Here is a 10,772-nt window from a genome sequence, read left to right as displayed (position 1 = left end):
ATTATGGCAACGAATGTTAGTCAAAATCTATGATGAGACTTCCATCATATTTGACAGAGGGAAAGAATTCAAAACTGCCTTGAGCTTACTAAGGGATAGCTAACACTAGATTTCTTTCTTCTCTCTCTCTCTCTCCTCTTTTTGACACGTACAGGCAAGGGGAAATCCAGCAGACAGAAGATGATGAATAATTAAGCATGAGCTCTTAATTTGTCACCCTTTATGAAAGCGTTTAGAGCGTATTTGTTTGCCATTAGCTTACAATGTATTGGCATAATAATAACGATAATAATGACTTCTTTCCTGTGGTTCCAAATACATTATGATGAATTTGAAAATTTTCCGGAAAAAGGAATGATGATTTTAAGCATGGAGAGTTATGACTTGTTTTGACTCCATGCTCAACATCCAACCTACAAACTGGAGCTCACATGGTAGGGTGGGTCCTTGCCTTCTTTTCCTGACAATGGGAAGGGGAGGGGGTCCGTTTCCTTTATTATCAGATCCTGCCTTGAAAAGAGCCCAACAAGGTTTTATGCTGAAACAGATAGACCGCTGGGAATTTAATAAACCGTGTTGTCTTTGCTAGTTGGGTGTCATTTTCCAACCACTTAGACGAGAACAAGACTCGAGTAATTACGCGGACTGACCATAGCTGAAACAAACAGGTCCTGTTTTATCCAGTTCTTGAGAGACACGAATCCACAATGGGACCAAATAAGGAAATCAGGTTCCGCAGAAGGTCCTTGGTAGTTGGGTGCGAGCATCAAGTCATGAATCCCACCTCCCTCCCTCACTCACGTCATGGCAACGGCAACCACAAACATAGGGGACCTTCTGTGTTGCGGATATAAACATCGTAGAGGAAAGGAAGGGACTTTAATGAAGACGCATTAAAAGTTAGAAAAATGCACTCCTCTACTAGAGCCCATAACCAGTGAAGTTGCAAATTGTGTAAGAGCTAGATGTCTTGAACTTGTGCAGAAGCTTTCATGTGCTTAAAAATCCAGAGATGTCAAAACTGCTGATGTTCAGTTATCATGCAGTGGTTGTCATAATTACCTATCAGGCATCAGCAACTGCACCCCAGACGTTGGTGATAAACATCAACCATCCCATGAATTAGCTGACAAGCAGACCTTTCACAGAACTTGTGACTTCTAAACAAGACTGCAAAATTAACAATGGTCCAGTGGCAGCTTCTGGATCAAGAGAAATAACCTAGCATGCAACAGGCTTTATAACAAGATCAGTCAGGAGTGCTAAATTAACAAACAGAAAAGTACGCTATGCATGTAACTAAAAATGCACAGGCAACATGGATATCTAGTCTCCAGTACTGAAACAATTGCAATCCAGGTCTAAATCTATAAACCAAAGCAGATTATCTTAGAATGATTTTAGAGCATTAAAGAAAAATCATAAATTATTGCTACAAGAGATTTCCAGAGTAAATTGGCAAGCAAGGCAAGGAAACTGATCCATGTCAGAAAAAATGCCTTCTGTGTGAAAGGCTGCCTCAGTTGTATGCTTTTATTGCCTCGTACAGGCCATCTCAACTTCAATAGTACAAAAACTTGTGAGATTTCTGAAGATGACTCGTTAGCAGTTCAGGAAAACTTTGCACAAACTGTGATACTAGTCATGATGCCCGTGCATCAAGCCACGGGCCTCCATTAAGCAAAACAAATCCATGGAAATGAAAAACAAAGGGAATGAATGGAAGGGAAACGAACATCAATTTACTAAACAGGCACTAGGAGCCACCTTTTTCAAGCTTTTCAATTTCCTCACGGTGCTTTCTTTCAGCTTCCTGAAGTTCCCTCTCGGCATCCTTCTCTTCCTCGATTTGATCAAGATCATCAAATTCCTTGCTTGCTGCCATTGCTTTCACCACAGGATCTCTCAGCTCAGATATCAAACCACCACCAACCTTGTATTCTTCTTCGTCTCCAATCAGAAATAATCGCTGATCAGGTCCTGATGCCATGGGGATGTCAACAGCCAATAACCTCATATCATACTGCACAGAAATTTAAAACAGTTTTTTGAATAAGGGTTAAGTTGTTCATTTACCCTTATCAATATGTAAATTTTCTCACACACACATATATATACATATAAGTGACAGCTCTGGGATTACTTGTGCACAGAGCTCCAGGATAATACATATAAGAAGCTGCTGCCAATAACAGTTTCTAACTTCTAAATTGATAGAAATATGCAAATATGAATTAATGCAACAATCCTCCCAACCACAACCCCCTTTCCCTCTCTCTTGCACAGATACTCACGTGCTTAGAAAACTTCATTTACTGTTTAATGCAACAGCAACACGGGTGGCAATCAATTTGCTCCACTTAAGAGAAGCTCAATTTATGATTTATGAGTAGCGAAAGACCAAAAGAATCATAATCATAGATTCCAATTTTTCATTTCTTAAAAACATTCTATTGCCTGATCAGATGATCGAAACAAAGAAAGCGAGCATTCAGATGTTCGAAACAAAGAAAGCGAGCATACCTGGCCTTTCTTCTTCTTAACTTCAACACTGACGAGACCTTTTCTCTCAGAACCTTGTATTGGGAAGATGAGAAAACACCGCTTGCTCCTAACAGTTGGCTTAAAGTTCTTTAGAATAAGTCCACCTCCTGACATCACATAGGCTCTTAATACTGTTCCTGTGAGAGGAGCACCCATAACCTCAAGAATCCCAGCTGAGGTGTTCAGCTTTGTCATGGCCATTCTATAAACTTTATCAGGATTGATTGTAATTCTTGAGCGGATATACAGGCCCTTTAGCAGTGACATAGATACACAAAACACACAAATGTTAACATGTAAGTTGATCCTTGCTTATGGTACATAGACAAAACCAACAATAGTTTGGGGATAAACTGCAACAGAATCTGTACTTTTAAATATATGGAAAATCCATAAATAGAAAGACTCAAGGACTTCTGATTAAGGATGCACCTTTCAATTTTGATCCCATAATGATGACTTCCAACTTGTTTTATATATAGCATAAGCTTTAGGTTTGAAACATGAACACTAGCAGAATCTGCATTCTAGGAGAATGCCAGCTGCTAGTTCTGGGGAAGCTACATTGGAAACAATGATGCTGCAACTTAGTTACATCAAAAACAGTGGGGGAAATAAGCAATCATATCCCTGGTGCCAGCTGTTAGAATTCAGGGTGGGCTAATCACCTGTAAGTAGTGCAATTCAGTGATCAACAGGGTCACTACTGCAATCTTATTTGAGAAGCATCTCTTTATGTTAATGGTTGTTTCTTGGTGGGGTATATATTTGACTAGAAAAAATGGTGTTAGCTCACCTAAAGTCATCTAATGTGACTGGATTAGAAGTTTTGAAGTACCTGGTCTCAGAACCTCACTTAATCCATCTATCAATACTCTATATAAAGGCAGAGTTTGGGTTAGGGGTTGGGGTAAGCTTTTGAGGCAATGCCCCTCTTTATTTTATTTTATTTTATTGTGCTCTTTATTATTGTTTTTTTCAAATAATTATTATTATTTTATACATGTTTTAGTTATATTATTTTATGTCCTAAATCATAGCATCCTAACTTTAGATTCTTTCCAATATTAATACTAATTAAGAGCTACACGTTAATTATTTATTTTATTCTTAAGAGATATGAATTCTTTTTCTATTTTCCAATTCTAATACTAATTTACAATACAAAGAATCCTATTGTTTACTCTACTTATAATTCTAAACGCTTATAAAAACAACAATATTTTATTTCTTGTAAATTGAAAAAAATCAGAACTGACTAACATTGGTATTGATCTTTGTTATCAACTTACTTATTATATATATATTGTTAAACTGGTTATATATTTATCTATGCTCTTTTCTCAATTTTGTTTGTTATAATTTTGAGCATGCTGTTTCTAATCTTGAATCATACATGTAAGAGTATCTGATATGATCATGAATTCATAATCTTCTTCTAATGGTTGCTTTACTTTCATATTATTGGTGCCTAATTCTATCAATTTGTTACTACTTTCAATTTTCTAACATGTCATGCTACAAATCTCGTTCTTACTCAATAAGGGATTTGTGAGGATCAGGGTGTTAGTAGGATTTATGTGAGGTCTGTTTCTCTTCTGGCTTATCTCTATTGCCTGACAAATCCTGTTTTCCCATTATTATAATCTACTGTCCATCAGATTGTTAATGATACCAAACATACAAATAATACCGTGTACCTGTATAAGGGCATTAGAAGACATTGACTAATTATTTTAATTTTTTGCACCATCAAACATTCCAACTATATTTTTTTCTCTTTTGCAATTTGCTATGAAATTTAATATTATTTGAACACTCATTATTATAATAAATTTTCAAAGCATGAAATCCCAAAATACTTTATTCACTCAAAACAATGAAATAGATTTTATTTATATAACAAGCATAATGAAAATTTCAATTTAAGCAATATTCGTCATGAAATATAGTATTAAAAAAAAATTCCAAGCTTCTAACTTGAATTGTTGCACTGCAAATTTTATTTAGCATATTAATTAACAAGAAAACAACATTATGTTCTTTTTGACAATATAGCATTTGAATTTTCTCACTAACTGATTTTATTTCACATGTGTATAATGTGGATATTAAATATTCAATAGATTTATGTTGATGTTAATATTAGAATTAATCATGTATGAAAAATGATTTAGTTATTTAAAATTGTTTACATACACAACATTAATTTTGGATGTTTGTTCTTAAAAGTACTACTTTTTAACCAGCATAGTTATGTTTTAAAAAAAACTTTAATCATGTATTCAACAATCCATCCTCAATAATAAATAAAACAGAATGACTACATGGGTGCCATGTGCAAGGCATGTCAGCATACACTATGAAAAGTAAAATGTGTGAGAGTACCAAGGAATTAGAAGTCTAGGCAATTAAGTCTGTCAAAGGATTCTTCTACGGTTGACATGCTATGCTTTTAAACAAATTGTATCAATTCAAGTGTCCTTCCTTTTGGTGTCGCCATCAATTTCTGTTTTCTCATTTCTTCCCTATTCTCATACATGTCACCAAGTATAAAACCTTGTGAACATGATCCAAGCCATGGTTTTTGTAGTCACTATTCTGTCACATTTGAAATGTGAAAGAAAAATCCCAATTGTTACTATCTCCTATGGGTGACATGGACAGGACAGGGCAGGCAAAAAGGCAAGAAAAATATGGAAGAAGAACCCACAATGTAGGAGACTTAAACTGGATAGAAACAATCAAACCTCAACAGCAATAAGAGAAAACTGACCAAAAGGCATAACCATTTAGGCTTTGCTACATAAATAAAACATTTATGTGGTCATCTAGTTAGCTCATTGCCCAAGACTAGAATTTCCTATGCATCTCAACTTAAACACTCCCACAGAGACACTTAAGTAGGATTAGACAGTTTCAAATCTTGACTCTTATTTCCTACGAACCTAAAGTTTTAAACACTATATACCCCTAAGTTGGAACAGATAGTTTCAACACTTAGCATTTGTAAGAGTGGGATTATATAGCTTCAGCACCTAGGTAGGACTAGAAAGCTTCGACATCAAAACTCAAAAACTTGACTCAGCCAGTATTGATAAGCAGTAGAAACAATTATAGTCGAGATATTAATTTGTACATTCAATGTATGACAGACTGATCAAAAGATTAGAGTCTCATTCTTAAGAGCTTTAATCATCACCTGATCACTGCATCTAAACTTGAGGTGCGATAACTTCTAGTAACTCACTTCCTTTTAGTGAAAGCAAAGTAAATTGACTGTGCTTTTGCCACGATCATCATTGATTCGTGTTTAAACAACACTCCACGCCATTGAAGTAAAAATAACAAGCTATGTTATCCACAAAAACATGTTCAAACATAGAATGTTGGTAGAGGCACTACCATAACAATAACAGGAGAACCCATCTCGTGCTTGTACTCCAAAGAAAAATCTATCTATTCCACAACTTAACGCATGTGAACCGCTCATCACATTTAGGAAAATCGTAAAGTCAAGATAAATTTTATAGTTAGTTCGCACATCAATAATCCAAAAGGAGACATCACTCACTTATAATCAAAATAATTCCGTTGCACAAATAGAAATAACAAAACACCGTAAAACGATTAGAGAAAGAACTCACAGAAAAGGCTACGATGGCAGTTGAAAGGGCGAGAAACCCATACTTCGCCATGCCTTCAGATAGACTAACAAAAGTATTAGCAATGCCAAACATAATCCTCCAAAGCAAAGCACAAATTATCACTCCTCCAGCCCCGAACAAAAACAAGGAATTCCTCTTTAAAAAGGCATCAATTTGCAACCCTAAAGCTTCACGGTACCTCGAGAAAGCAGAAGTAACAGCAGTGGCCGGCTTCTCAAGAAGCTTTTTTGCAAAATTGCCATCAACCCTTTTCCCCAAATCCGAAGAACCTTTGAAAGAAAACTGCCTCACCCCATAGGAAAAAACTTTCCATTTTTAGAAAATGAAGAATTGGGTTTTTTGTACAGGAGAGAAACTGAGATAAACCCAGATTAGAAGAAGTGGGTTTTGAAGTAAAACATGGGATTTGAGAGTTTAAAGGAGTGAAATTTGAGGATGCATTTGAGTAAGGTCTGGTAAAAGTGGAAGAAATTCTAGAGGCAAGAGAAGGAGTGGTTAAAGGTGGGGGCTTGGAAGTAAAAACATGATTGTAGTGGAGTTTGAGAAGACCTTGGATGATTCTTGGTGATTGTTTCGACATTGTTGATCGGTTAGTAAAAAGAAAAAACAAGATGTCTGTAGGAAACTATAAATCAGAAAATAAGAAGGGGTTTGTAATGGTGGTTCCTTGTCAAGAAAATCAAGGTTAAAACATAGTGTCATTTATGATATGAATCCAAAAGGTTTTCTAATTTTATTCATGTCTGTAACTAAGAAGCCGGTGAGAGTTTCTCCTCCTTTGAGGCTCTTGGGAGAAGGCACCGAGGAGGAATTACTTTTCCTTTTTCGGGTTTTTTTCATGGGGTCAACCACGAGGGCTCCCTCCACCGTAATGTTTGTTTATGGTGTGGTTGGTGTCATTTGTTGTTTTTTTTATATATCTAGTTTTTTTTTTTTTGAAAAGACTGATAATTTTATTATATTAAATACAGTATAAATAAATCATTGTTTTTATGTTATATTAAAAAAAAAAATACAATTTTATATTTTAAAAAATAATTGACAACATTAGATTAGTAGTGTAAGGTAGTTTTTAACTAATCTTTTCAATAATTTATTCCAAAAATAAAACTCATTAATTCTCGTTATGTATACATAGATGAGTTTGAGTCAATTTGAAACCAATAAAAAAAAATCGGTTACATTAGCAACTTCTATTAACATACAAGTTAAAAAAGATATTAGCTAGTGAAAATTTTTTAATCATGTAATAAAGCAACTTTCAATAAAATAGATAATAGTTCAGAAAACTAAAAATTAAATTTAATAAAATAGTGATATAGAGATAACCTTATATCTAAAATCAAAAGTATTGGAAAAAAACTTGAACTAAAAAATAATTTTGTATCTAAAAATCTTAAATATATAAATGACGTCACAAAACCAATTAATTTTTTATAAATCAGTGTATGATCTTTATCCATGCAAGGAAATGTTATTTTGCCACATACAAAAAAAAAAATTAATGTTTATTCTCCAATTTGCTGCTGAAATTTATAACTAAAAAAACATAATATATAGTTTCCTCTAACTAACCTTAATGAACTCCTTTTGAATTACAAGTTAATTGGCCTAAAGTTGTAATTAACTAATATAAGCTCAACAATGAAATAAACTCTTAAACAATGTCTAATAGGCAGAACAAACTCAAATTAAAAATATTTATTCAACACTAAGTTGATAAATAAAATAGGATAATAAAAACAAAGTTTTCATGTTAAAATTCCTCCATGTAACTGAATCTCCAATTTTTTGCATATTTTTGGTAAATTTCCAGTCTTGACTTTCAATATGTTGTTTTCTCTCACTTGAATGAATTAATGAGTCTACCATATATGGTTGTAAAGCTTGAGATGTCTAGTTTCCAACCTAGCTTGAAAAGAAGCAAATTTCTATATATAGCTCGAGGTATGTCTCAAACAGTACACAAAAGTTTAATTTGACAGATTTGACAAGATTTGTCTAATAACTTCAACTATCTAACATAATATGTTCCTGAACTCCATTTAACCTTAAAATTTACCAAAATATATTTATATATATTTAGTATCTTCCTATAAAATTTTAGTTTATTTCGATGTACAATTTGAGAAATATTCTCAATCTTGCAAAAACTGGTCAGCAATTATTTTATATATCAAGTTCAGACCTAACTTGGTTCGTATCACTGGCATTATGGTTATATTTTTTATTTCTCAAAACTTTTTAACTAAAAAATAGAAAGATAATGTTTTTGTTTAACACCATGAATTAAAAAATATATGCATAGAACATCTCAGTGAACTAAGTGTAAAAGAAGGGGTAGAGTTAAGAAAAATTAAATCGCCACATAGTTTATAGTAATTAAAAACCCTAATTGGTGTTCAGATATTTTAGGTAAGAAGTTGATTATACAAAAAAAAAAATAAAAAATATATATATATATACATGCTAATAATTAACCTAAACTATTATATATATAATTATCATTTTTTAAGATCATAGACTACCAAAACCTAAAACAATGACTTAGACCTAGTTTTGCTAACATGATCTAATCCTTACTTTAAAAATAAAAACATTAGACCCGAAGGGATAATAATGATTATATAATCTTTGACCTATTTAAATTAATTATATATAAAATGAGCCCAAATACCAACTCAAGTTCTCACACCACATAAAGTAAAAATATATAAATACCACGTGTATCAAATAAATTATCATTTTTTGTATTTTTTATTATCATTTCTTTTAGTGACAAACAATGAGAAGTTGCGTATTGATAATTCTTAGGAAAAATTAGCCTCATTATCCCATTGTTAGGTTTATTTTTTACTTTAACTTTATTCTTTTAAAAATTACATTTTATATATATCATGGGTTGACATAATTTTCAGATTGAATGAAATAACCATAATATCCTCATTTATATTATATTATATTATATTATTGTCGAATTTGTAGATTGCTTATACATAGTTTTGAAGAGGTGCAATTCGAGACTCTGGTAATCTTTCTTAATTTGCTCTGGCATCATTTTTAATCTTTCATTTCTTCTCTCTCCTCATTGGTAGATTCAAGTACTTCCTCCTGGAAAAAAAAAACAAAAAAAAAACAAAAAAAAAACAAAAAAGAGGAAAAGGCTCATCAGGGAAGTGTTTTTATCAACCAACTTAGGGTTTTCTTTGTTCTTGATAATCTAGAGTGTGATGAACTATTGGTTTCAATTTTTTCATGGTCTTATTAAATCTGGGTTCAGGGTTCATGTTAATTTTCTCAATTGAAAATACTAATTAACATGTTATTGGGGTTGTTGTGTTGATCAGGGTTACTAGTGAAGGTGATGGTTGTTTTGGTGATTTTGATGTGGTGTGAAGGAGAGGAGTTGTTGCAATGGTGGGAGAAGACTGGTTTATATGCTGGAAAGATGGTGGTTACAGTAAAATATAATTGGTCTTCTATCAAATTGAATGTTTAGGCTCAATTTATTATTATTATTTTTTTTTTTGTTAGAGATCTAGGTTTGGGTAGTTATAGCCTGTTGGGTTAACCTGAAACCCAAATAATCCGACATAACTCAAGTGAGATCCGGTTAAAAATTGAAGAGAGATCTCAACAGTTTTTTAGTCCAAGTTATGATTACAAGTGTTAGGAACTTTAAACAAGTAGCTAAGGATTGGAATTGAATACTTTATTATTAATGACTCTGGCTTTAAATAGCCATTCAATACAATCTTAACATAATCGAAAGCAAGCTACATTTTAGCAGGAATAAAAGCTAAAGAGATAACAGAAATATTAAACAAATCAAATGCAGGTAGATAATCCTACAGACTAGGATTGTTCTTGTAGATCATCAGTTTTATTCTAACAAACTCTAACAGATAGTAAAGTATCCTACCGTTTCTAACAAATAAACTGCAGGAACTATGCTGCAGAAAGAACGAATCTGCAGGAAGACTCCTTCAACAAGAACCCGAAAAAACTCTGTTTATTTCTTGAAAATTGGATTTACAGATAGAAAAACATGAATCCCTCTATATCACTGATAAAGTGGATAATCTTTCACCATTTTTCAGAGACAAAAAAAGGAAAATGATTTTGCTTTAGCAAATCAAAAGGGAAGAATAAGAAAAAGCTTTGGTGAAAGATAGAATGGGACTTACGGAGATTAGATTGGCAGAGAACTGAAAATGAAACAGAGAGTGAGAGAGAGGGAGGAGAAGACGAAGCGGGAGATAAAGAAACTAAACGCCTAGAATAAGACATAAAGGTAACCGGTGGGATCTTGCCACTGGAAATAAAGAGTTGATGTGTTGGTTAAAGAAAGGTGATTTCACTTCCTGGATTTGAATCGAATTGATTTTCTTGGTTGCTCGGGTCAACTAGTATGACCTGAGACTCGTTTTTTGTTCGAGTTAATTCTTATCTGAGTTTGATAACTGATTGTGATTTTTTTAATTCAATGAAAAAATTGTAATATTTTATATAAAAAAATTTTAGTCATTAAATGAAATATAATGATAATTTTATAAATAA

At 32.9% G+C, this 10,772-nt stretch overlaps 1 protein-coding gene across 1 annotated transcript; it reads right to left on the bottom strand.

Moving 5' to 3' along the window:
• Nucleotides 1–1,340: 1,340 nt before the first annotated feature.
• Nucleotides 1,341–6,527, bottom strand: LOC118061297 (uncharacterized; the record flags this gene model as incomplete). The annotated part of the gene is made up of 3 exons (XM_035074728.2): nucleotides 1,341–2,023; nucleotides 2,524–2,796; nucleotides 6,192–6,527. Coding segments are annotated over 3 exons (876 nt in total), but the record flags the coding sequence as incomplete, so codon positions are not given.
• Between the last annotated feature and the right edge of the window lie 4,245 nt (nucleotides 6,528–10,772).

This window comes from Populus alba, chromosome 19 (genome assembly GCF_005239225.2).
Source record: "Populus alba chromosome 19, ASM523922v2, whole genome shotgun sequence".
NCBI classification, from domain to species: Eukaryota; Viridiplantae; Streptophyta; class Magnoliopsida; order Malpighiales; family Salicaceae; genus Populus; species Populus alba.
Note: the sequence above shows the minus strand (reverse complement) of the source record. Positions and strands in the feature narration are given on the sequence as shown.